Source organism: Marmota monax, unplaced genomic scaffold (genome assembly GCF_021218885.2).
Source record: "Marmota monax isolate L192 unplaced genomic scaffold, Marmota_monax_Labrador192_F-V1.1 WCK01_AAM20220418_F8-fsc00215, whole genome shotgun sequence".
Taxonomy (NCBI): Eukaryota; Metazoa; Chordata; class Mammalia; order Rodentia; family Sciuridae; genus Marmota; species Marmota monax.
Window position 1 is genome coordinate 1,442,859 of NW_026695214.1, and position 26,769 is coordinate 1,469,627.

At 54.2% G+C, this 26,769-nt stretch overlaps 2 protein-coding genes and 1 long non-coding RNA gene across 5 annotated transcripts in view; 1 reads left to right on the forward strand and 2 right to left on the reverse strand.

Moving 5' to 3' along the window:
- Positions 1-24,533, reverse strand: part of Smim17 (small integral membrane protein 17) — a 53,383-nt gene extending 28,850 nt beyond the window's left edge. Inside the window, exons 1-2 of one of the 2 annotated variants that reach the window (XM_058574764.1) lie at positions 24,489-24,533; positions 17,549-17,638 (exon numbers count right to left, since the gene is read on the reverse strand). The gene's annotated coding sequence lies outside the window, so the exon portion shown is untranslated. Of the gene's footprint in view, positions 1-17,548; positions 17,642-24,488 lie in introns of those variants that run through there. The other variant, XM_046431049.2, reaches the window with a different exon arrangement.
- Positions 162-24,561, reverse strand: Znf71 (zinc finger protein 71). 2 transcript variants are annotated; one of them, XM_046430992.2, is made up of 3 exons: positions 24,489-24,523; positions 17,549-17,638; positions 162-2,856 (listed from the first exon to the last, which is right to left on the reverse strand). In XM_046430992.2, exon 3 carries the CDS (start codon positions 2,834-2,836, stop codon positions 1,421-1,423), a length of 1,416 nt encoding a protein of 471 aa, XP_046286948.1. In that variant the 5' UTR covers positions 2,837-2,856; positions 17,549-17,638; positions 24,489-24,523; the 3' UTR covers positions 162-1,420. The 2 variants fall into 2 exon arrangements, with proteins under 2 accessions (XP_046286948.1, XP_046286951.1); XM_046430995.1 differs by lacking the exon at positions 17,549-17,638 and having other exon boundaries at positions 24,489-24,561.
- LOC131423699 (uncharacterized) lies at positions 24,370-25,653 on the forward strand. The gene is made up of 2 exons (XR_009225603.1): positions 24,370-24,672; positions 24,814-25,653. It is a non-coding gene; the product is annotated as an uncharacterized LOC131423699 (long non-coding RNA).
- Positions 25,654-26,769: the final 1,116 nt, after the last annotated feature.

The window sequence follows — 26,769 nt, forward strand, 5'->3', positions numbered from 1 at the left end:
AGCCAGAGACTCAGACAGCAAGGGCTCCACCACCGAGTGCCTGGACCAAGCCCACCGGACACTCGACCAGCTTCCAGCTGGAAAACGGTCCAGCTTGCTTATACGTGCCAGGAGGGCACTTTCCCCCACTCGCCTTACAAAGTGTACTTGTGATACCAAAGTGACCTTTAAATGACTTTTTTATTCTTCATATACACCAGTATCAAAAAGTGGGAATCATCAGAAATTCCAGGGCGTTCAGAACCAGTTCTATCAATGTCAGTATTAAAAGGTGGCCTAAAGGCCCCAGAGAAAGCCTGTGGGGTGCTGGGCCCCCCAGGTGCAGGCAGAGCTTCCAGTCAGCCAGGAGGTGCAGTACAAGGTCCAGCAAACCTGGGTGTCGGTGTCCCTCACATTCATGGTGGGACCACATGAAGAAGTGGCCTCTGGGAGGAGGGGTCCTAGGGGCAGAGCCCCTGTAAGAGGCCCAAGGAGCACAGGGAAGACACACAGAGGCAGTCTATAAAGAATGGGCCTCTTCAGGCACCAAACCTGCGGGCACCTTGGCCCTCCCAGCTCCAGGACTGTTGTAGGCAGTGCTGTGCCACTGCACATGGCTACCCAGCGGAGGGCTCTTCCTGTGACAGCAGGAATGGGCTCGGCACTTACCTTCAAGCCTAGCTGCTAAAATAACTGCAGGAACAGTCTGCTGAAGTGCATGCCTCCCTGAACCCCACAGGGACCTGAACCTGGCGCAGCCTTGGTTCCCTCCCTCCCACTCTCCCCTCCATCTCCGAAGTCGACTTTGACACAGGACTGGCATCCTATCTCTTACACTTAAAAGATCACTTAAAATGACCTAGTCTCCCTTAATCAAAAGCTTTATTTTTAAAAATCCTAACAGACGACTCTAACTTTGGCATTCAAAGCAGGTATTGTTATTTGCTAACTACGGCATGGGGACCTTCCCTCCCTTACCAAGAACTGGGATCCAGCAGGACAGGACGGACTGCGAGTGGGAAGGACCTTTAACCCATGGAGAAAACTGAGATGGGACAAACTGATATCTGGATTCAGGGCACGCATGACAAAGGGAGTAAGAGCCCAGTCTTCACCCTCCTCCCACCTGCCCCTTAGTCCTGCTGACATGCAGCCCCGAGACACTGCCATTTGCCAAGCTCCTGTGGTATTCACACATAGGACTGGGCCCCCGGCCTAAGTTCCATTACTAACTGGACCTCAGAAACCTTACAAAGTCCCCAAATACACCAGGTATCCAGGGACTTGCTTACCTTCCTAGGAGGGCATGTTGGAGCAAAAAGCCTTCCAAGGATGCCCACATTCCTGGGCCTCCTGGGGTCAGTCATCATGTGCTCCAAAGACAGAACGGCCCCACTGACCTGCACGGCGCAGCCCACCCACCTGGTGTCCACCGCTGAGCTCAGGTGTGGATTCGCAGGTGCCGGGTCAGGTTCGTGTTGCGGCTGAAGGTCTTCCCACACTCGGCGCAGCGGTAGGGCTTCTCGCCGGTGTGGATGCGCAGGTGCACCGTCAGCGAGGAGTTCTTGATGAAGGACTTCCCGCACTGCGCGCAGCGGTAGGGCTTCTCGCCCGTGTGGATGCGCTGGTGCTCTATCAGGTACGCGCTCTGGCTGAAGGCCTTGCCGCAGTCACTGCACTTGTAGGGACGCTCGCCGGTGTGCACGATCTGGTGCACGACAAGCGACGAGCGCCCGGTGAAGTGCTTCTTGCAGACGTAGCACTCGTAGGGCTTCTCGCCCGTGTGGATGCGCTGGTGCTGCGCGAGCGCCGAGTTCTTGCTGAAGGCCTTGCCGCACTGCGCGCACTCGAAGGGCTTCACTCCGATGTGGAACCTCTGGTGCTGGATGAGGTAGGAGCTCTGGCTGAAGGCCTTGCCGCACTCGTTGCACACGTACGGCTTCTCGCCAGTGTGATTCCTCTGGTGCAAGGTAAGCGAGGAGCTCTTGTTGAAGGCCTTGCCACAATCTTTGCACGCGTACGGCTTCTCTCCCGTGTGCGTGCGCCGGTGCTCTGTCAGATGCATATTCTGGCTGAAGGCCTTGCCACACAAGGGACACACGTATGGCTTCTCGCCCGTGTGCGTGCGCTGGTGCACAATCAGGTGCATGTTCTGGCTGAAGGCCTTGCCGCAGTCCCCGCACGCGTAGGGCTTCTCGCCCGTGTGGATGCGCTCATGCTGCGTGAGGGACGAGGTCTTGCGGAAGGCCTTGCCGCACACACGGCACGCGTAGGGCTTCTCGCCCGTGTGCGTGCGCTGGTGCACTACGAGGTTCATGCGCTGGCTGAAGGCCTTGCCGCAGTCCCCGCACGTGTAGGGCTTCTCCCCCGTGTGCACGCGCCGGTGGATGGTGAGGGACGAGCGCTCAATGAAGGGCTTTCCGCACACGTCACAGCGGAAGGGCTTCTCGCCCGTGTGGATGCGCAGGTGCTTTACGAGGGACGAACTCCGACCGAAGGCCTTGCCGCACTCCCGGCAGTCGTAGGATGCCAGGCGCTTGCCAGGGTCTGAACCGCTGGGGCGCTCCCCACGCACCCCAAACAGGCAGGCCCCCTGCTCCGCGGGCACCTCCAGCGGTAGCGGGTCAGGGGTGCCGCTCTGCGTGGTAGAGGCCTTGAACTCACGGCCCTCAGAGACAAAGCCCTCTGCCAGGCTGCTGCCCTGGTCAGTGGGCCGCCGCTGCCCGCGAGACCCCATACCCCAGCTGCCCCGCGTGCACGCTCCTGCCCAGGCGCAGGTCCTCTCAGGCCCTCCCAAGGCTGCCCTGGCAGGTGCCTTGCCCTCTACAGTGTCGTCCTTAGCATCCAACTCCTTCATTTCAGGTCTAGTCCCCCAGTCTGGAAAAACAAAACAAAACGACAAAAACAGAAGCAGTCAGCGATGCTGCGTGAGGAACATCCACAGCGGGACTGGGCAACGGAGCCCCAAGACGCTGGCAAGGCAGGGCCGGGCGAGAAATCACGCGCTGGGATCTGGGAGAGCGAGCGAGCGGGGAAGCAGGGTGCGGGTGCGTGTGGCTGAAGGACCGAGGGGGCAAAAAACGCCCCTTCTGGGAGGGAGAAGGGCGGCTGTGAGCTCCGGAGTCGCACTGAGGCTTGGACGCGATTGGCACGCGGGAGGGCAGCCGAGGCTGCGCGCAGGCTCCACCCTCGCCCAGTGCGCCCGAGCCTCGGCGCTCGCTCGTACTAAAGTGTCCACAGGTGACGCGTGCTGGTGACTCTGCTCCTCACCTGCCTCCCGTCTGACCTGCCACCGGCTTCTGGGTGTCAGGCAAAGGGAGAAATTGGCAGCGTTGGCGGCGAAGTGGGGTGCTCGGGGTGCCACCCTCACCCTGCAGGGTGCAGGCCACTCCTGCGTTCCACCCGTGGTCTCCGCAGCCCTGGGGGCGCCCCCACCCCCACGTCCCCTCTGAGCGTCTGACGCTCCTTCTCTCCTGTGAGCCTAACAAGAAAACGACCCCTGCAGGAGCCTCAGTCAGCGGCTGCAGGTGTCGCCCGCAGGAGGCGCCTGGCAGGAGGCTGCGGCCACAGCGTCGCCGGGGTGGGAGCAGCTGCGGGTATCAGGTCCCAAGACCAGACAGTTCTCCAGGTGGATGGTGGCGATGTCTGCACTACAGAGTGAACGAACCTAATGATATTAAACCACACTTAAAAATGATCAAAATTGTAAGTTTTATGTATATTTTATCACAATTTTTAAGTATATTCTTAGAGACTTAGCAGTCGTCCTTGCTGCTCCCCTTTCCTCCCACCACCGGTGTAAGTGCCACTGCATGCACAACTGGCGCCAGTGGGGCCAGAGCTCCTGCAGCCACCACAGGTTCTCACCCAAAGAGCGACCCACAGGCTCCCCACCCTCCCAACGCGGCCTCCTCTTCACGCACCTCCATCCTGGGGACACCAGATCAGACCCAACACACTGGCAATGGAGTCGGGGCCTGCCGGTGGCCTGTGGACTCCCCAGGCCTGCCCCCCCCCCATGAACTGCCCATCCTTCGTGTGTGTGGGGGGGTCCTGGGGATTGAACCCAGGGGTGCTCTACCACAGAGCCACATCCCCAGTCCCTTTTATGTTTTACATTGAGATGGGTTCACTGAGATGCCCAGGCTGGCCTGAACTTGTGGTTCTCCTGCCCCCGCTGCCCAGGAGCAGGGCTGCCCTTGGGTCTCCAGGGGTACAGGTGGGCCCCACCACACCCATTTCTTGTCCCTTTCTATCCCCTGCCCATGCTCTACAAATTACAAAAGAAAACTCAGAATGAAGCCTTCAGGGCCTTGGGAAAAGATATCTTAGATTTGACACCAAAAATACTATCCATAAAAGAAAAAACGTTGATACACTGGAGTTCACCAAGTTAAAGACCTCTCTGCTCTTCAACAAACGCTGGGCACCAGGTGCCCACACAAAGGAACAATTTGGACCCTTTCCTACACCGCTCATAAAAATGAATCCCCAGTGGATCCCAGACCTAAGGAAGAGCTAAAACAGAACTTGAGAAGAATATAGGAGTTGACCCCCTGCAACACTCTGCCACCAAAAGCACAAATACAACAAAACAGATAAACGGGACTAGAAATTATGGAAATCAGAAATTAGATGGTAGGCCAGTCTACCCCAAAACCATCATGGAAATTAGAAACTGTGTTTCAAATGACACCATCAAGAAAGGGAAAAGAGAGCCCCCAGAAGGCGGGGAGATGTTTGCCCAGCACACCTGCTCAAAGACTTGCACCAGGAACGGGAACTCTCAAAACTCCGCCATGACCTAACTGATTTGAAAGGGAGCATGCCCCAGGCTTGAGGCCTGACAGAGATAACACACAAGGCACGGGACACAGGGAAGACTGTCGACTCCAGATGAGGGCCAGGGCGATGAGGCCACCCATCTGTGTGGAAAGCCAGGCCGGAAAAGGGCAAGGCTGGTGGACCTGGACCTGAGCCCAGGCCCTGGACACGCATGCTCTCTGGGGCTTTGTGCATGACAGAGTGAACTGGAAACAGTCCGAATACTCAACAAGTGGCTGGGTAGACAAACCGCAGGTGCCCACACGGTGGCATGATGCACGGCGAGGAGGAGAAACAGACTGCTGAGACACACGGCCACTTGGGAGCATCATGAGCACCACCACCAGGTCAGGGAACCGGACACGAAGGTGCACGCCCTGTGGCTGTGTGTGCACAGAATCAAGGACACGCGGAGACACTACAGGGACCAAACCCCGGCCACAGGAGAGGGCCGGGAGGCAGGAGTGATCTCCAAGGGCAACAAGGGTGGTGGTGGACATGCTGTCCTGTCATGGCCCTGGTGGCACTGTGCACTGCACGTATGTGCTGTGAATCGCAGGCCAGTCGTAGCCCAAAACCATCCACGAAGGAGACAGGACCACTCCAGGTGCGGGTGGGGCTCCCTCCACAGGGCAATGCCCAGACTGTGCAATGTGGCCGATGACTAGGTCTTGTCCTTTGGTTTTTTTCCCACACACTTCCCCCACTTATGGAAGGGGCCTGAAGGACAGACCTTAAAAGTGGACTGTTAAAAATGTGACTTACTGATACCAACTGTCCTCCAAGAGACTTGCCAGACTGCACTCCTGAAGTGGGTCTCTGGCCCCAAACCCTCGTGAGGCAGACGTCTTTCTCATTGATCTTAGTGTATTCCAAAAGGATGATCTCTCAATTTGTAAACTTCTATCAGGAAAGTGTTTTGAAACTTCAGGCTGTGACCTGTGTGTCACCTTGTGTGTCTGTGAACTGCCAGCTCCTGTCAGTGTGGTCTGATTACCTATCTCTCACTTAGTCTTTCTGCCCTTTGTTCCCAGGGGTCGTTGATGGATCATGACCCCTTGGTTATACATGTGAAGAAATCATCCTCATGTCACCTACCAACCTGACTTTGAGCCTCAAGCCATGACAGGACCAGGAACGTACCCTCTGTGCCAGCTCCTCAGCTGCACCTTCTAGCGGCCCCACACCCTTCCTGGCAGGATCCTTTTCCTGTGACTTTGTGGTCCTGTTATGGGCTGCAGGGGACGCCACAGTACCACCCTGACCCAGAGAGACCAGGGTCCTGTAGTTCTGCAGCGTGACATCCCTGTGCAGGTCCTTCTGGGCAGGCTCCAGCTGCTGCCACTCCTCCTGGGTGAAGTCCACAGTCAGGTCCCTGAGTGTCACTGACTCCTGCAGACAGACCCGCACCACTCACCGCCAGGCCCTCCTCACAGAGCTCTGGAGGTGTGGCGGGAAACACCGGCAGGATTTAGGGATGTCTGTGAAGCCAGGGGCAGACAGGGAGGAGGGACAGGTGCCTCCCGGGCAGGCGGGTGACCAGGGTCTGGAGATGCGGCCACAGGGGGCTGAGCAGAGCTCTGAAGCACCTCATAAGGGTGGCTTTAGGGTGAGGCTGCGCACAGTCTGGAGAGCTGGGGGGCTTCTGGAAGAGGGTCCATGGAGCCGAGCTGGGCCCTAGCAGGTGGTCAGGCGGCTGGGGTGGGGAGCAGTCCTTGAGGCACAGGCTGGAACCATGAGACCACGCCACAGCGGAGCAGCAGATGGTGGCAGAAGGGTCACAGAGCAGTGGCCCTCACTTCCTCCCAGCTGCTCGGTGCAGCCCTTCTGGGCGGTGTCATGGGTCAGATCAAGGGCTGTGCCCCAAACATTTGTAAGGGCACGTCCTGACTCCCCAGGGTCCTGACTGGACTGAGACACGGTGGCTGGGGAAGTGATCAGTCACGACGAGGTCATCCTGCAGCAGTAGCCCTGGCCGGCCATGATGCAGAACCCAGCCAAGATGGCAGCCATGTGCCACACGCATGCCACCCAGCCACAGGGACAGTGCCAGGGCAGACCCCTCCCCCGCCTTCAGAAGGGTGGAGTCCTGTGGGCAACTTGCCAGGGCGTCAGTCTCCGGGGTGGGAGGACAGCTCCTGATGGCCCTGTACAGCCACCCGGTAGATGGACACAGCACTTCCCACGCTGACCCACTCACTAATTCAGGCAGGCCCCTAGACAGCCACGGCGGCCTGTCACCTCTCGTGACCTCTCCCAGCCCCTTCCTGCCTGCCCCAGCACTCCTGGTTCCCCACGGCCCGCTGGGCCCTGCCAGGAGCAGGTGCTGCAGAGAGCTGGCAGGTGCAGGGGGCGGCCGGCGCAGAGGGGCAGACCCTGCGCGGTTGAGATGTGAGGCGCCCCCACGAGCGGTGTGGGGGGAGAGGCTGGGTCGTGAGCTGCCCACCTGACCGGGCATCAGTCCCCTGGCGGGGTTAGCATGTAACTGGAGGTGGCCGGGCTGTGGCTGGAGGAGGTGTCCTGGGGGCTGTGCCTTGGGGCGTTTATCTTGTCGTGGAGAGGAGAGCTCTCTCTGTTTCCTGGTGCCGTGTCCTCAGATGCCCTCCTGCACACGCACTCTGTCCTGATGTTCTGCCTCACCTCAGGCCCAGGGAACACAGGTGGCCATCTATGGACTAAAAGACTCTGAAATTGTGAGCCCCCAAATAAACTCTTCCTCCTCTGTTTTTCTCGGGTCTTTTGGTCCCAGCAGCAAAAAGCTGACTAAAACAGCCCCTCCTCTGGTCACACGGCAGCTAGTGGACACCAGGCATGGAAATCCAGGGCTGGATCCCGAGCCCGGATCCTAATGCCTCTCGGGAACCAGCGAGAGGGCGGATGGGAAAATTTGGGAGTGTCCAGGCACAACGTCCGCATCCCGACGGGACCCCAACCCTGCCCGCCTGCCCTGCACCTCACCTGCTGCTCCTCTGCCTCGGCGCTCTCCCCTCCTCAGCCCAGCCAGCCCCTTCCCCTCCTTGCCGGGACCTGACTCTGGACCTCAGGGGGCACCCTGTGCCTGCAACTGTGCTCTCACAGCTCTGCTCGCAAGCCCAGAGGTGGCAGCATCCCGCGGGGGGCACAGCCAGATCCGCCCAGGAGGAACCCAGGCGGCCTGACAGAGGAAGACCCGAGCCCTGCTGCAGCACGGTGGGCCTCGGGGACAACGTACCACGTCAGATCTGCCGGCCACCAGAACTGCAGAATTCCACTGTGAGGGAGGACGAGGGCAGCCGGTCTCGGGCGGGGGTGGGGGCCGGGAGGTAGTGTCCAGTGCTGGAGTTTCAGTTCTGGGTCAACTGGTCCATAAAGCCAACAGGGGGAGACAGGCCGCGTGGGCGGACATGGGTGTGCACTGGAGTCTCACAGCTGCGCTGAAGGGAGCGCACGTGTCCTCAGGGACACACCCTGTCGTATTTGGCTAAGTGAAAAAAAAAGTCACAGAAGAGCTCCTATTGCATGCCTTCATGGACCTGAGACGCAGTCTATCGAGACAAAGGGCGAACCAAGGTCGCCACGGGCCAGGTTTACGGGCAGAACAGGAGGGAGGGCTAAAGGCCACACGGTCTTTTGGAGGTGATAAACGATCTAAAATCGATAGTGGCGATGGTGCCACAACGGTGAGTTTACCAGAACTTGGCGGCAGGTGAGGGCAAGCCCTCGGTGAAGACGCAGCAAGCCGGGCGCAGGAGTGAGTCCATGCACACGCTCCTACAGCAGAACGAGCTGCGGCCGGAGCCAGCAGCCACGCGGAGTGCTCAGGGGACAAGCAGCAGGCAGGACAAGATGCCACTGCTGCTGACCTGCGGGCGGCGAGGCCTTGCACAGGCTGAGCACCACGGAGGCCCTGCAGGCCAGCATGGACGCGACCTCCGACACAAAAAGCTTTTGCAACCAGAAATAAAGTGAAACGAACAAATTAAGTGAGCGAGAAAAGGCGAACCTGGAGGAGCAGCCGCCACCTATCTATGCATTACACGCTCTTGTGAGCACACACACACTTCTCCTGTCTAGGACACGAGGTTCCCGCAGGCCAGGGAGCACAAGACCCCACCCACCTCCTACAGGAAGGGCCAAATAGATAGCGGTTTTTTAAATTTTAAAATACAAAGTATTTAAAAGTTGGATTTTTTTTTTTTAATATTTATCGAACCCGGGCCACACGCATGCCAGGCGAGCGCGCTACCGCTTGAGCCACATCCCCAGCCCCCTAAAAGTTGGATTTTTAAAAATTAAAAGTAAAAAAAAAATAAAAGAAATGGCTAATAAACATTTTCTAAGAATTAAGCCCAGCAATAATTCAAACACTGCCACTTGGAAAGAGGTCCGGTGTTACCATATGTCACCTATCATGCTCCAGGGGCACCACTATCTCTTAAATCCATCTATCCCTTTGTCCACGTGTCTTCTGCATCCAGCACCGGTCACACATGGACAGTGGCCAGCCAGCGGAAGCCCTCTGGTACTCACCCGTGGGGACTCACCTGCCCCAACACACCTGGACAGCTACACCGACAGGCCTGCTCGGCCACGGCTCCTTCTCAGGAGACGCTCCTAAGACATCATCTAAGACCCGGGAAGAGTGGACCCGCCTGTGTCCCTCGACCACAGTGGTGACCAGAACGTGGGAGACCAGCACGTGTTCAACAAGGGAACCATGAGGAACCAGGGACACCACGCAGAGACCCATGTCGTCACCCACAGATGTCACAGAGGAGTTTTAAACAATGTGGAGAAACACCAGGATGGAGTCTTTGATTAAAAAGCAGAATACAAGACTGCTTAGCCAGGGTCGTCGTTATTTCTGCAAAACAACGTGAGTGTCCCGGGAGAAAGAGACCGACCTGAACACTGTGGAGTGCTCCTCTGCGGGAGGTCTTCCGGGTGAATCTCATCTCCTACACGTTTTCTTATGGGTTTTCTACCCTATGATCATGTATTTACTAGTGATCATGTATCTCCTTACCTCTGGCAACTTCCTTCCATGATCTGTTCATGTGCATGATTGGGAAACAGCCAGAGGACTCGGAGGGCGGCTGCAGGAGGGCTGCTGTGGAGCCGAGGTCACAGCAAACTCCACCAAGCTGGCCCCGCAGGCGTGCCGTGGGGCCAGGGTATGGCTAGCAGGATGTGCATAAAACAGGCACAGAGAAGACGGCACCCAGGGGACCCACGTCAGAGACACTCAGGCAGCCCACCGCTTCTCCTTCGAGCCGAAGCGGGTCAGGAATATGAAAGGCCAGCATGAACACACTCGGGACGGAGCCTGGGGACGGCTGTGTTTGTGGGCAGCACTGTGGGTGAGGGAGTGGCTCCCTGCCTCATGAGTGGGATCCCAGGGGGACTCCTGAGACCCAGACTCCCAGCAGAGGGGGGCAAGTGCCAGGCCCTAGGGTGCCCTGACCTCGTCTCTCTAGAGCAGTCACCACCCAGCAAGCCCTGAGGCCTGATCTGCCCTAAGCCCACCCACCAGAGGTGCACCCACAGAACGCTGCAGCCGCCCCACCCTGGGAGTGCACCCGTCTGGCAAATGAGAAATGGGACCAAATGAAACACTGGAAGTAAAACAAAATAGCAACAATTAGTTAAAAAAAAAAAAAAACACCTCTCTATGATAATATTAAGTGTAAGTGGTCTCAACTGTCCAATCCAAAGACACAGGCTGGCAGAATGGATTAAAAACCAGACCCACTCTGTGTGGACTGAAGAGATGCACCTTCCAGGCACAGGACTCACAGGCTGAAGACGAAAGGCACAAGTTTACATCCCATGCAAAAGCAGCCCCCAAGTGGGCAGGAGCAGCTACTCTGGTATCTCACAAAGCAGACTTCACACCCAAACCAGAAGACACACAGAAGGTCACTTGACAGTGGTAAAGGGATCAACACCACCAGAAGACATGACAATAGTAGATATTTATGCCCCAAACACTGGTGCACCTAAGTATATAAAATAGATAATATTCAAATTAAAGACTCAGACAGACCCAACATACAATAATACTGGGTGATCTCAACACACCCCTCTCACAAGTAGACAGTTCACCCAGACCTATCTAACTCAGTTAAGACTCACTGGAGTCTCAGACGGCGATGACAGACTCTATAGAACATTCCATCCAACAGAAGCTCATACACTTTCTTCTCAGCAGCTCATGGAACCTTCTGCAAAATAAACCATGTTTTAGTCCATGAAGCAACTCTTAGCAAACACACAGAAAACTGAGACGATCCCTTGCATCTGATTATAAATCAACACCAAAACCCCATAGACACTATGTAAGCATACGGAGACTGGACAACACTCTTCTGGATCATGAACGGGTGACAGAAGAAATCACAGGAGAAATGTGGAAATTCTTAGAATGAAATGAGAACAGCGACACGACTCTGTGTCACTATGAGGGACAGCTCTAAGAGCAAAGTCTACAGCTACGAGAAACCCTACCTGGGAACTCAGAGACCGGAAATCCACAATCTGATGATGCCTCTCAAGGCCCTTGAAAAACAAGAGAAAAACCAATTCCAAGACCAGTATAAGGAAGAAAATAGATCAGAGCTGAAATCAATGAAATTGAGAATTAAAAAATACCAAGAATCAATGAAACAAAAAGTTGATTCTTTGAAAAGATAAAATTGAGAAGCCCTTAGCCACACTGCACAAAAGAGAAGACCCCAAACTAAGGAAATTAGAGGTGAAAAGGAGAAATCACCGCAGACATCATAGGATAATTAAGAACTATTTTGAAAGTGTATACTTCAGTTAATTGGAAAACCTAGAAAAAACAGATACACTTCTAGACACATATGACCTGCCAAAATTGAATCAAGAGAACATGGAAACCATATAGACCGATAGCTAGAAACGAGATAGAAGCAATAATAAAAAGTCTTCTGACAAAGAAAAGCCCAGGAACAGATGGATTCTCAGCTGAATTCTATCAGTCCTTTAAAGAAGAGATAAACGCCAATGATCCTCAAATTATTCCATGAAATAGAGAGGGATGGGACACTTAGAATTCATTCTATGAAGCCAAATACCAAACCAGATAGGACATATCAAGGAAAGAAGACTACAGATCAAAAATCCCCAATGAAATTAGATCCAAAAAATCCTTAATAAAACTTGGCAAATTGTGTTCAACAACTTATGAAGAAGACGTGCATCATGACCAAGGTGGACTTTTCCCAGGGATACAGGGTGGCTTACTATGCAAATCAAGGGCTGGGGCCGGGGCTCAGTGGTCGAACACTCACCTTGCACATGTGAGGCCTTGGGTTCTATTCGCAACACCACATAAAAATAAATAAAATAAAGATATTGTGTCCATCTACAACTAAAAACATATTTCAAAAAAAATGCAAGTAAGTAAACGTGATTCATCACATAAATAGCAGGATAAAAATCACTTAATCATCTCAACAGATGCAGTGAAAGCCTCTGACAAAATTCAGTACTCATTCATGATAAAAAAAAAACTAAAAAATGGAGGCATAAAAGGAACCTATCTCAACATCATAAAGGCCAACATCATAGTGAATGAGTAAAAACTTAAAAGTATCCCCTTTAGAACCTGGAACAAGACAAACTGTCTACTCACCATTCCTGTTCCACATAGCATTAGAAATACTAGCCATAAAGATCTTAGAAGATGGAAAAATATTCCCTGTTCATGGATAGGCAGAACTAACATCATCAAAATGGCGACATTACCAAAAGTTCTCTATAGGTTTAATGCAATGCCAATCAAAATCCCAACGGTATTTCTTGTAGAAATAGATAAAGCCATCATGAAATTCATATGGAAAAATAAAAGACCCAGAATAGCAAAAGCAATTCTAAGCAGGAAAGGTGAATCAGGCAGTATAGCGATACCAGATTTCAAACTATACTACAGAGCAATAGTAACAAAAACAGCATGGTACTGGTACCAAAACAGGCGGGTGGACCAATGGTACAGAATAGAGGACACAGAGACCAATCTACAAAATTACAACTATCTTATATTTGATAAAGGTGCTAAAAGCATGCAATGGAGGAAGGATAGCATCTTCAACAAATGGTGCTGGGAAAACTGGAAATCCACATGCAACAAAATGAAACTGAATCCCCTTCTCTCGCCATGCACAAAAGTTAACTCAAAATGGATCAAGGAGCTAGATATCAAAACAGAGACTCTGTGTCTGATAGAAGAAAAAGTTGGCCCCAATCTACATATTGTGGGGTCGGGCTCCAAATTCCTTAATAGGACACCCATAGCACAAGAGTTAAAAACAAGAATCAACAAATGGGACTTACTCAAACTAAAAAGTTTTTTTCTCAGCAACAGAAACAATAAGAGAGGTAAATAGGGAGCCTACACCCTGGGAACAAATCTTTACTCCTCACACTTCAGATAGAGCCCTAATATCCAGAGTATACAAAGAACTCAAAAAATTAAACAATAAGATAACAAATAACCCAATCAACAAATGGGCCAAGGACCTGAACAGACACTTCTCAGAGGAGGACATACAGTCAATCAAGAAGTACATGAAAAAATGCTCACCATCTCTAGCAGTCAGAGAAATGCAAATCAAAACCACCCTAAGATACCATCTCACTCCAGTAAGATTGGCAACCATTATGAAGTCAAACAACAACAAGTGCTGGCGAGGATGTGGGGAAAAGGGTACACTTGTACATTGCTGGTGGGGCTGCAAATTGGTACGGCCAATCTGGAAAGCAGTATGGAGATTCCTGGGAAAGCTGGGAATGGAACCACCATTTGGCCCAGCTATTGCCCTTCTCGGACTATTCCCTGAAGACCTTAAAAGAGCATGCTACAGGGACACTGCTACATCGATGTTCATAGCAGCTCAATTCACAATAGCTAGACTGTGGAACCAACCTAGATGCCCTTCAATAGATGAATAGATAAAAAAAATGTGGCATTTATACACAATGGAGTATTACTCAGCACTACAAAATGACAAAATCATGGCATTTGCAGGGAAATGGATGGCATTAGAGCAGATTATGCTAAGTGAAGCTAGCCAATCCCTAAAAAACAAATGCCAAATGTCTTCTTTGATATAAGGAGAGCAACTAAGAACAGAGCAGGGAGGAAGAGCATGAGAAAAAGATTAACACTAAACAGGAATAAGAGGTGGGAGGGAAAGGGAGAGAGAAGGGAAATTGCATGGAAATGGAAGGAGACCCTCAGGGTTATACAAAATTACATACAAGAGGAAGTGAGGGGAAAGGGAAAATAAACAAGGGAGAGAAATGAATCACAGTAGAGGGGGTAGAGAGAGAAGATGGGAGGGGAGGGGAGGGGGGATAGTAGAGGATAGGAAAGGCAGCAGAATACAACAGACACTAGCATGGCAATATGTAAAAACATGGATGTGTAACCGATGTGATTCTGCAATCTGTATTTGGGGTAAAAATGGGAGTTCATAACCCACTTGAATCAAATGTATGAAATATGATATGTCAAGAGCTTTGCAATGTTTTGAACAAACAACAATAAATAAATAAATAAATAGTAAAAAAAAAGAAAAAAGAAATGCTAGCCAGAGCAATTAGGCAAGAGAAGGAAATAAAAAGGGTAAAAATAGGGAAGGAATAAGTCAAACTATCACTGCAGACAAGATGATCCTATACTCAGAAGACCTAAAAAAAAAAACTCTACCAAAAGACTGCTGGAGCTAATAAACAAATTCAGCCAAGTAGCTGGTTGCAAAAGCAATAGAATCACCAATAATAAATACACTAGTAATGAGTCTGTGATAAAGAAATCAGGAAAACAATTCCATTCACAATAGCCTCAAAAAAAAAATAGCTAGGAATCAATCTACCTAAGGAGGTGGAAGACCTCTACAATGAAAATCATAGAAGACTGAAGAATGAAATCTTTAGAAGACTTTGAAGACGGAGAAAGCCCTCCCATGTTCATGGACAGGCGGGATTAATATTGTTAAAATGGCCATAGTACCAAGAGCAACACACAGATCAATGCAATCCCATCAAAGTACCAACAACATTCTTCAGAGAACTAGAAAATTAATTTGGAAGAATGAAAGATCCAGAATAAAGCAATTATAAACAAACAAACAGAAACCCAGTGATACTAGAGTCATCCCGACAGAGCTACAGTGACAAAAGCTGCATCATAGTGGTATAAAAACAGATGCACACACCAGAGGAACAGACAGAAGACCCCGAGACAGACACAGCCATCTGATCCGTGATGAAGACGCCAAAAACACACATTTCAACAAATGGTGCTGGGAAGAGTGGCTGCCCATAGGTGAAAGAATGAGATGAAAGTCTTATCACCCAGCCTGCACAAAAATCAACTCAAAATGGATTGAAGACCTAGAAATTAGACCAGAAACCATGAAATTTTTGGAAAAAAAAAATAGGGTCAACACTCCAACAGGCAATGACTTTCTCCATAGGACTCAAAGCTCAGGAAATAATGCCAAGAGTTAATAAATGGAATGGCATCAAATTTAGAAACTTCTGCACAACAAAGGAAACAAGTAAGAATTCCAAGAAAGACCTACAGAATGGAAGAAAATCTTTACTAGCTACTCTTCTGATGGAGGATTAATATCCAGAATTATAAAAACTCAAAAAACTCAACACCAGAAAAAATAGGCAGATGAACTAAACCAACACTTATCAAAAGAAGAAATACAAAAGGCCAACAAATATATATATATATATATATATATATATATATATATATATATATAAATAAATATAAAGTTCAACATCATTACCAATTAAGAAAACACAAATCAAAACTACAATGAAATCTCACCTGACTCCAGTTGGAATGGCAGTCACCAAGAGTAGAAGCAGTGGTAAATGCTGCAGAGGGTGTGGAGAAAAAGGAACACGTTTACAAAGCTGGGTTATAAATCAGCAGGACGACTATGGAAATCAGTATGGAGGCTCCTCAAAAGACTGGACGTGGAGCCACCACCACCATGGCCAGCTACACCACTCTTACTACAGCAAACACGCACACCCATGTTTCTGCAGCACAATCCACAGCAGCCAAAATATGGAAGCAGCCTAGGTGTCCATCAACAGGTGAATGGATAAAGAAAATGTGGGATTTATACACAATGGAGTTTTCTTCTTTTTTAGTTGTAGAGAGATACAATATGTTTATTTTTATTTATTTATTCTTCTGTGGTGCTGAGGATCGAACCCAGGGCCTCATGCATTCGAGACAAGCGCTCTACCACTGAGCCACCACCCCAGCCCCGACACACAATGGAGTTTTACTCAGCCATAAAGAAGAACGAAACCATGTCATTGGCAGGAAAAATGGATGAAACTAGAGACCATCATGTTGAGTGAAGTAAGCCCAGGTCAAAGGTCACGTGTGTTCTCTCATACCTGTCAGCTAGAGAGGAAAACGGAAAGGAAAGTGGGGAGGATCTCACGAAAAATGAAGGTGATCAGCAGAGCGGAGAAAAGGAGCTGGGGGGGGAGAGGCGGACGGGGAAGCCCTGGGGATGCCGCTGGCAGACTCCGTGTCACACTGCGTGCGTGTGTGACTATGTGACAACGAGCCCCACTGCTGCACACAACTAGAGCACACCCTTGCACTATGGGAAAGAGGAGGGCCAGGCGCACGGGCGCACACGGGTGCTGCGGCAAACAAGGCACGTCAGCACAGGTTCAAAGGCCGGGGACCTGGCGGCATAAAATTGGATCAAAACCACCCTCGAGGTTGAAGCAGCAGAGCCAACACTCGCTCGCCCTTTACAACAGCGCTCCCCCAGAAGGAAGATCTCAACTCAACTCCAGCGCCCACGGGCTCCTCCCGGACAGAGGCCTGTGCGTGGACGTGCGGCCTCAGCACCCGCGTCCTGACGCCCAGTGCTCTGGGCCGAGTACTTATATGCCACCTACTTTTATTACAAACTATTTCTGGTCTAAACGTAAGTTTCTGGGAAAAAAATCCAACAGCCACCCCCCCCCCCCCAGCTAAAGATAAAGCATCGTGGCTGGGACTGAAGACCCCATGTGGGCCCCCATATTCTCCTCCCTCTCACTGGAGGTCCCCCACCTCCTAGATGGGGTGTGCCTGCTTCCACAGGTGTGTGTCCTGTCACAGCACAGGTGGACGCCCACAATGGACATTTAGTGCTGCGTGTCCACTTCTAAGGGCCACATGCCCAGCAGCACCTCACCAGGCCCGTGTTATTCAGCATAACGTGTTTTTTTTTTTTTTAAAGAGAGAGTGGGAGAGGGAGAGGGAGAGAGAGAGACAGAGAGAGAGAGAGAATTTTTTTAATATTTATTTTTTAGTTCTTAGCGGTCACAACATCTTTGTTTGTATGTGGTGCTGAGGATCGAACCCGGGCCGCACGCATGCCAGGCGAGCATGCTACCGCTTGAGCCACATCCCCAGCCCCAGCATAACGTGTTTAAGCCACCCCTCACCAGGGGCCCACCTGGGAGTCCAAGGGCAGGCCAGGCCACTTGGGCACTGCCCTGTCCTGCATAGCTGGCCCCCAGCCCTGGAGGGTGCCGGACAAGGTCATGCCCTCCTTACCAAGGCACACACAGCCCCCAGGAGACAGCTGGGGACTAGGGCCCTGGAGGGGTCTGTGTCGGTGGAGGCTCATGGGGAAGCAAGAGCCCTGTGCCCTGGGCCCGAGTCTTCTGAAAGGAGGGCAGGGGTGACGTGACTCACCAGCGGTACGTCAGTCGGCAGCTGAGCAGCCATCTCTCCACCGGGACACGATCATCAGGGGAAGAGGATGGTCCTGAGGGACCAACAGAGCTGTGGATGTGGGGGACGGGGACCAGGTGAGAGGTCAGGCCTGGCCTCACAAGGACACACAGGAGGACACACACACAGGAGGACACAGGAGGGCCCGTGTTGAGGGGGCTTACTGCAGGCAAGGCACTGCACACATGATCTCATGGAAGCCCTGTTTGCCCAGAAGTGGGCACTACTACCCACCCACTTCACATGGGGGAACTGAGGCCAAGAGAGCCAATCCTCTGCCCCAGATGGGAGCCAGGACTGGAGTGGGTGGAGTACGTCGGTGTCCACGGGCTTAACAGTAGCCCATGGCCTCCCGGATGCACGTCACAGGGCTGCTCTACCACACACAGCCTTCGGGGGAGCAGGACCCCCGGCTCCTCCCAGTGCCTCCCGCTCCCTGCCCAGCCCCAGCCCCTCGGGTGCTCCCAGACCTCATGCTGCGGTCCTTACTATGGGCGAGAGCCATGTTTGTTCCCAAGGGCAGACCTCATGTGGCTGTCCAGGGCCCTCAGAGGCGGGTTCCCCATGCTGAGAAAGAGCCAGTGGCCACGGCCTGGGTCATCACCTCACCTCCTGAGCTCCCTTGGGACAAAAGGCAAGCAGGGCCCAGGCCCCAGCCCCGACCCCGACCCCAGGCAGGACTTTCCACCTGGTCAGTCCCCTGGCCGGCCATTTGGTCTGCGCCTCCCTGATCACAGCCACACTCAGCTTCTGCGCACACCAGTCCAGGGGGCACTGAAAACTGCTGGTGTAGGAAGAAGAATCAGGGACTGACTTAAATGAAGCTGAAGAAATAGGGCAGCTGGCTCAGGTCTCAGGGCAACACCAAGGCCCAGCACAGCTGGCTCAGGTCAGGGCAACACCAAGGCCCAGGACAGCTGGCTCAGGTCAGGGCAACACCAAGGCCCAGCACAGCTGGCTCAGGTCAGGGCAACACCAAGGCCCAGGACAGCTGGCTCAGGTCAGGGCAACACCAAGGCCCAGCACAGCTGGCTCAGGTCAGGGCAACACCAAGGCCCAGCACAGCTGGCTCAGGTCAGGGCAACACCAAGGCCCAGCACAGCTGGCTCAGGTCAGGGCAACACCAAGGCCCAGGACAGCTGGCTCAGGTCAGGGCAACACCAAGGCCCAGCACAGCTGGCTCAGGTCAGGGCAACACCAAGGCCCAGGACAGCTGGCTCAGGTCAGGGCAACACCAAGGCCCAGGACAGCTGGCTCAGGTCTCAGGGCAACACCAAGGCCCAGCACAGCTGGCTCAGGTCAGGGCAACACCAAGGCCCAGCACAGCTGGCTCAGGTCAGGGCAACACCAAGGCCCAGCACAGCTGGCTCAGGTCAGGGCAACACCAAGGCCCAGGACAGCTGGCTCAGGTCAGGGCAACACCAAGGCCCAGGACAGCTGGCTCAGGTCAGGGCAACACTGCAGGCCCAGCACAGCTGGCTCAGGTCAGGGCAACACTGCAGGCCCAGCACAGCTGGCTCAGGTCAGGGCAACACCAAGGCCCAGCACAGCTGGCTCAGGTCAGGGCAACACCAAGGCCCAGCACAGCTGGCTCAGGTCAGGGCAACACCAAGGCCCAGCACAGCTGGCTCAGGTCAGGGCAACACCAAGGCCCAGCACAGCTGGCTCAGGTCAGGGCAACACCAAGGCCCAGGACAGCTGGCTCAGGTCAGGGCAACACCAAGGCCCAGGACAGCTGGCTCAGGTCAGGGCAACACCAAGGCCCAGGACAGCTGGCTCAGGTCAGGGCAACACCAAGGCCCAGGACAGCTGGCTCAGGTCTCAGGGCAACACTGCAGGCCCAGGACAGCTGGCTCAGGTCTCAGGGCAACACTGCAGGCCCAGGACAGCTGGCTCAGGTCAGGGCAACACCAAGGCCCAGGACAGCTGGCTCAGGTCAGGGCAACACCAAGGCCCAGGACAGCTGGCTCAGGTCAGGGCAACACCAAGGCCCAGGACAGCTGGCTCAGGTCAGGGCAACACCAAGGCCCAGGACAGCTGGCTCAGGTCAGGGCAACACCAAGGCCCAGGACAGCTGGCTCAGGTCAGGGCAACACCAAGGCCCAGGACAGCTGGCTCAGGTCAGGGCAACACCAAGGCCCAGCACAGCTGGCTCAGGTCAGGGCAACACCAAGGCCCAGGACAGCTGGCTCAGGTCAGGGCAACACCAAGGCCCAGCACAGCTGGCTCAGGTCAGGGCAACACCAAGGCCCAGGACAGCTGGCTCAGGTCAGGGCAACACCAAGGCCCAGGACAGCTGGCTCAGGTCGGGGCAACACCAAGGCCCAGGACAGCTGGCTCAGGTCGGGGCAACACCAAGGCCCAGGACAGCTGGCTCAGGTCAGGGCAACACCAAGGCCCAGGACAGCTGGCTCAGGTCAGGGCAACACCAAGGCCCAGGACAGCTGGCTCAGGTCAGGGCAACACCAAGGCCCAGGACAGCTGGCTCAGGTCAGGGCAACACCAAGGCCCAGGACAGCTGGCTCAGGTCAGGGCAACACCAAGGCCCAGCACAGCTGGCTCAGGTCAGGGCAACACCAAGGCCCAGGACAGCTGGCTCAGGTCAGGGCAACACCAAGGCCCAGGACAGCTGGCTCAGGTCTCAGGGCAACACCAAGGCCCAGCACAGCTGGCTCAGGTCAGGGCAACACCAAGGCCCAGCACAGCTGGCTCAGGTCAGGGCAACACCAAGGCCCAGCACAGCTGGCTCAGGTCAGGGCAACACCAAGGCCCAGGACAGCTGGCTCAGGTCAGGGCAACACCAAGGCCCAGCACAGCTGGCTCAGGTCAGGGCAACACCAAGGCCCAGCACAGCTGGCTCAGGTCAGGGCAACACCAAGGCCCAGGACAGCTGGCTCAGGTCAGGGCAACACCAAGGCCCAGCACAGCTGGCTCAGGTCAGGGCAACACCAAGGCCCAGCACAGCTGGCTCAGGTCAGGGCAACACCAAGGCCCAGCACAGCTGGCTCAGGTCAGGGCAACACCAAGGCCCAGGACAGCTGGCTCAGGTCAGGGCAACACCAAGGCCCAGGACAGCTGGCTCAGGTCAGGGCAACACCAAGGCCCAGGACAGCTGGCTCAGGTCAGGGCAACACCAAGGCCCAGGACAGCTGGCTCAGGTCAGGGCAACACCAAGGCCCAGGACAGCTGGCTCAGGTCAGGGCAACACCAAGGCCCAGGACAGCTGGCTCAGGTCTCAGGGCAACACCAAGGCCCAGGACAGCTGGCTCAGGTCTCAGGGCAACACCAAGGCCCAGGACAGCTGGCTCAGGTCAGGGCAACACCAAGGCCCAGCACAGCTGGCTCAGGTCAGGGCAACACCAAGGCCCAGCACAGCTGGCTCAGGTCAGGGCAACACCAAGGCCCAGGACAGCTGGCTCAGGTCAGGGCAACACCAAGGCCCAGGACAGCTGGCTCAGGTCAGGGCAACACCAAGGCCCAGGACAGCTGGCTCAGGTCTCAGGGCAACACCAAGGCCCAGGACAGCTGGCTCAGGTCAGGGCAACACCAAGGCCCAGGACAGCTGGCTCAGGTCAGGGCAACACCAAGGCCCAGCACAGCCCTGAACATCTACAACCTGGAGATCACCTGGGAAAGCCCAGGCCCCCTCCACGATGGACCTTCAACAACTGCCATCTGTCAAAACTCCAAAATTACTGGGAGCTTAGCAAAATGTCATTACTCAGCACAGACTCCTGCCCAGCCTGGAGCCTGAATGGTGCCACTTGGGGGCTAGAACCAGCATCTACCCTGTCGGGGTACTGGGGTTGGAACAGGCAAGTGCTCTGCTCAGAAGAGCCTCCCAGTCCAGCCTCAGCACTTGTAAACCAGCTTCCAGGGCAAGAACCCGAGACAAAAGCAGCCACAGCACCAAGCCAGGCCTTGTCATGGCAAGGGCAGAGCCGAGAACAGGCGTTCCCCCGGGGTGTAGGAATGGCCTCTGCCTCTGCAGGGTTCTCTTCCCACCCAGAGCCTCGGGTCAGCTCAGAGGTCACCTGGAGAAGGCGCTCCCGGCCCTGAGCCCTTCAGCCGCAGCCCACTCGGGTCTTGCCCCAGCACACTTCATTACACCATCAGTGCTGCCTTTAGAGGGTCACCTGTCTTCCCCCCAGACAGAAGTCCCTGGCGGAGCACAGGATTAGCAGTTTTGGATGGCATCTCAGAAATCTAGGACATCTGTCACATAGGAGATGCCCAAATACAGCGCTGATTCCAGAACAAAGCCACGTCTTACGGGGCAAGGGACCAGGAAGTGGGACTCCCCACAGGCTGCTGAAGGGGTGGGGGTCCTCACCCTCCTTCTAGAAGTGAGTGGGCAGGACACAACCCTGGGATCTGCCACAGCTATGAGAAGTCACACACGGAATACACCAAGTTCACTGCAGCACTGCTCCCAGAGCCAGGAGCAGAACAAAATGTAAAACCACCTCAACCAACAGAAACCCTGGACGTGCTGGGCCAGTGGCACACACCTTAATCTCAGGTCCTTAGGAGGTGACGCGGGAAGATAGCAAGTGTGAGGACAGCCTCAGAAACCTAGTGAGACCCTGTCTCAAAAAATTAAAAAGGAGGGGCTGGGGTTATAGCTCAGCAGCAAAGCGCTTGCCTCACACACGTGAGGCACGGGCTCCATCCTCAGCACCACATAAAGATGAATAAAGAAGAGATATCGTGTCCATCTTTAAAAAGGGCTGGGGTGCCTCAGAGGTAAAGCGCAAAGAGAGAGAGAGAGAGAGAGCGAGCACGCGCACGAGAGCGTGCGAGCCTGATGAGTGACTAGGGGGACAGGTAGTGCGCCTAGAAGGGCGCTGTCCTGAAAGCCAAGCAGGAAGCAGAAAGTAGCTGGGCACTCAGAGGCACAGGCCTGTAATCCCAGCTTCCTGGGAGGCTGAGGCAGGAGGATCTCAAGCTCCAGTCTGGGCAACTAGAGACTGGAAATAAAGTGAGGGCGGCAGCCCTGCCTATCACATGAAGGCTGGGCTCCATCCCTGCTGGGAGCAGGTGGGGGGCTGGAAACCAATGAACCCGGTGACCAAAGGAACAGGTCACATAAATGGAGGGGCCTCTGACAAGGAGAACAGGTCACTTTAGGTCACTTCTGGAGAACAAAAGACAGTCTTGTTCCTGTCCATGTGTTCATGGTTTTACTAAGTGGTGCCCAGTTTTCCAGAAGTGCTGGGCAAGGCTGGTACCTTGAGGTGTGGAATGGAAATGGGGAGGGGGGCTGCTAATTATTGTTTTCTTTCTACTCCTCTGAGTTGTGCCCCTGGGTGCAGCAAGCTTAGAGTCCCATCGTGAATTTTTTAACAGAATTTAATTTTTAAACCGTATCTCTTCTGGGTCAATGATCTCTAGCACTCACCCTGGCACTGAGGTCACCACACTGGTTCCTTTGGCTGGACTATGGCAGTGACCACAGTCTACTTAACCTGTCCACACACAGCAGGGCCCCATAATACCTGCAGGGCCTGGGCAAAGTCTGATTTATTTTAAAATCATAAGAAAAAAAAGGTTAGTCTAAGGCAACCTTAACTACACTTGTCTGTATACTCACGAAATCACAAAATATAACTTGATTTTTTTTTAATGGCGCAAGCTGCCCATGAATAGAAAGAGTCCCAGAAATCATAAAGTAGCCCTAGAAGCAACGTGGCCAGGAGCGCAGCGGGTGAGGTGGCACTCAGTGTGGCTTCCACGAGCTGCAAACTCAGCGGCTTCTCGTTCCCCTTCTTCCCCTGAGCTTCCCGGTATTTCCAGTTTCCAAGGGAGCCTCCCTTAGGGAAACCTGTAACCTGTCTCAGCTGAGCAGAAAGGGAAAGGGGGCCCTGGAACCTGGATGCCTGGGCGCAGCCTTGGGTGGCCCCCTTAACGTCGGAGCCTCGGTTTCCCGTGTGTAAGACAATCTCAGGAGCCCTGGAAAAGTGCCCAGACCGACACCAGCTCGACACCCTCCGGAGAGAGGACTCCTGTGGGAAAAGAGCGAGCGGCCCTTCAGGCACGCCCCTGGGAGGCAGAGGGAGAAGCTGCAGCCCCGCCCAGTCCTTCACACACCCCCTGCACGCCCAGGACCCGCCCCTCCAGCCCATCCTCGCCAGGCCAGGGACAGTAGGGGGAGGCCGGGAGCGGACTAGGAGAAGTGTGGGCCGGAGGCAGTGGCTCTCTAGGCCCCAGGCTCAGGCGCCCACGGGCTGGCACACACACCGTGGAAGGAGCACACGCACCTGCACGTGTGCACCCACCCAGACAGGCACTCACACCCAGAAACACTCAGGCGACACTCCCGCTCCCCCAGACACAGAAGGAAAAGCTACACACAGGTGGACACCCAGAGGGCAGCGCAGAGACACCATGGACAGAGATCACACCAGAGACTGGGGCCCAGGGTACCAGCGGAAACGTCCTCACACAGAGACAAGGACTCTGATGAAGCGTTTGTGTATGAAGGACCTTGGCGCACACACAAAGGCAGGGCCACCCAGTCCCCCAAGCAGACCTGCACTGAGACACTGCAGAACCTTGAACAAACACGCTCTCTCCTGTCTCTACTCCCTCCCCAGTCCCTACACTCGCCCCCCCCCCGCCCCGTGCACGCCCCCTCGCCCCGTACACGCTCCTCGCCGCGTGCACGCCCTCTCCCCGCGTGCACGCCCCCTCGCCACGTACACGCCCCCTCGCCGCGTGCACGCCCTCTCCCCGCAAGCAGCTCCTCGCCTTGTGCACGCCCTCTCCTGCATACTCGTCCCTCTACCCGCGTGCACGCCCTCTCCTGCATACTCATCCCTCTCCCCGCATAGACGCCCTATCCCCAAGTCTGTCCCTTCCGGGGGCCGGATCGCCTCGGCCGCGTAGAGGGTGGACTCACCTGCAAAACGTGCCAGGACAATGACCGCACCCGCTAGGCCCTCCAGGCCGCGGTGCGCCTGCGCGGACAAGGCCGGACTACACCTCCCAGAAGCCCGCGCGCGGCCGGGCGAACCCGAGCGGAGCCGAGGCCGCAGGGAGCCCCCCCGTCTCCCAGAGGCCTCCGCGGATCCCGTGACAAGCGGGTGGGGCGCGGTGGGCGCAGGGACCGGGACGTGAGGGGCAGGAATGGGGGCGGGGGAGAAGGCCGGCGGGAGGGAGCTGGGGAAGGAGGGAGGACCGGCTGCGGTGCCGGCGGGCTGGGCTGGAGGACGGCTTCTTGATAGGACCGGTGTGAACCACGGAGATGCAGAGGAGCCCGGAGCCCAGGCTGCTGAAGACCTCTCCCGGAGGCCGCCGGGGCGGGCCGTCCGCGCTCCCCGGACGCCAGGAGCGAGCGGGAGGGCCAGGTGCAGACACAGGCTGGGCTGGCAGTCCTGGGACGTGCCCTGGGCTTTGCCCTTCACGGAGAAAGTGACCGGACCTCTGGCCCACTGGGGTCTGCTGTCCCCGCCCTTTCCTCGTGTAAGCCCGACCCACTCCTCGCCTGAGCTTTCCACGACACTCCTTTTTGACCTGCTGCCCCACTCTCAAGTAGAAAATGAAAACAGATTAGCTCTTTAATCAACTTGGTGCAGTTTTGCCTTCCTGAGATTCCAAAAGAGAGCCACGTACGGTGACACCTCGGGAGGCTGAGGCCAGAGGAGCTCAAGTTCCAGGCCAGCCTCAGCAACTTAGGCCCTGCCTCAAAATAAAAGAAAGCGCAGCTCAGTGGTGCAGCACCCCTGGATTCAAAATTCCCATTACCAAAGGTTGAAAAGGAGAGAGCAGTGCCAACTGCCTTTCCAACTCCAGCAAGAATGTGATTGGCCAGGTCCTTCGGAACCACGCGGTAGAGCAGGGCCAGTTACTCAGCTGAAAAGATGCGGACGGGGGCAAGGGACACTGCACGGAGAAACGTGCCTTCAGCGCCGCATCGTGTTTCCGATGCCGGGTTCGTACTGTACCGCGCAAGGTCCTCTCGGTGTCGTTTTCACGTAGCTCTCTTTCATGTCTATATGTGCATTTACATCTATTTTCCTAACAGCTGCATAGATTCTACTGAATGAATACACCATGAAATTTCATGATGGGCACTCAGGCGTTGTTTCTAATAGTTCACCATTGATTTTTTGGCCACTGTATGTTTTTCTCTGCTTGTACACTTTTGTTTCCGAGAAATACGGATTCGCTAGTATGTACGCATAACGAACAGTGGACTTCCTACTTCCCACGCACTCACCTATACCGGAATTATCATTCTTCTATTATTTAAAATTGAAGCACATACATTACTTGAGTTAGCTTCTCATGGTCCTAAGTTGCAGATGTTGCCATTACCAATTTGTACCGGTGCTTTGAGTCAGAGAATGGCCCTCTGTTACATGGCAAACATTAGTTTTCTCACCTCATAAATTTTGTACAGCCTAATGTCAGCTTCTGGGTTATGTGTAATGCTCAAGGTCTGACTCAAACCAAGGGTATAGAAATATTATTCTACCTCTTTCTTGTACTTTAACATATTACACTCAAAACCTTAATCTTTTAGGTTTCCATTACTGTACAAAGTACAGGTCAAGTTTTTCCAGTGAGCTAGGGTACCAATACCATTTAATCAATCCATCTCTTCTACACTGCAGTGAACAATCATTTTTCATATCCACAGGAAATCTGAAGGCTATATATGCTCTGCATGAGGCTGCTCATCCTGTGGCCTGTACCCTGGATCAGATGTGAAGAGGAGCTTGAGCCAGGAGCAGTGGCACACACCTGTCACCCCAGCAGCTCAGGAGATTGGCAGGAGGATCCCAAGTACAAGGGCCAGCCTCAGCAGCTCAGGGAGGCACTAAGCAACTGTGAGGCCCTGTCTCAAAACATTAAAAAGGGGCTGGGGATGTGGCTCAGTGGTAGAGCATCCCTGGGTTCAGTCCCAAGCACTAAATAAAGACAGAAAAGATTAAAAAAAAAAAAAAAAAAGGAGGGAGAGAGCGCTGGAAATCTCCATTTCTCTAGCAGCCAGGTGCTCTGGTTAAGAGCTTCCTTCACAGGGACCTCTATACTGTCAGAGGCAGCATCCAAGAGAAGACCCAAGAGCTTTGGGGCTCCAGAAAATATACCCCTACAGGGATAGGTTAACTGCTAGAGCACACAGGACTTCACTTGGGAGTGACAAGATTCTAAAATTGTGGTGACAGCGACACAAC

Bases quoted from the DNA above. Each gene is read 5' to 3' on its own strand.
- Znf71 (XM_046430995.1), bottom strand. From the start codon at position 2,836: ATGAAGGAGTTGGATGCTAAGGACGACACTGTAGAGGGCAAGGCACCT.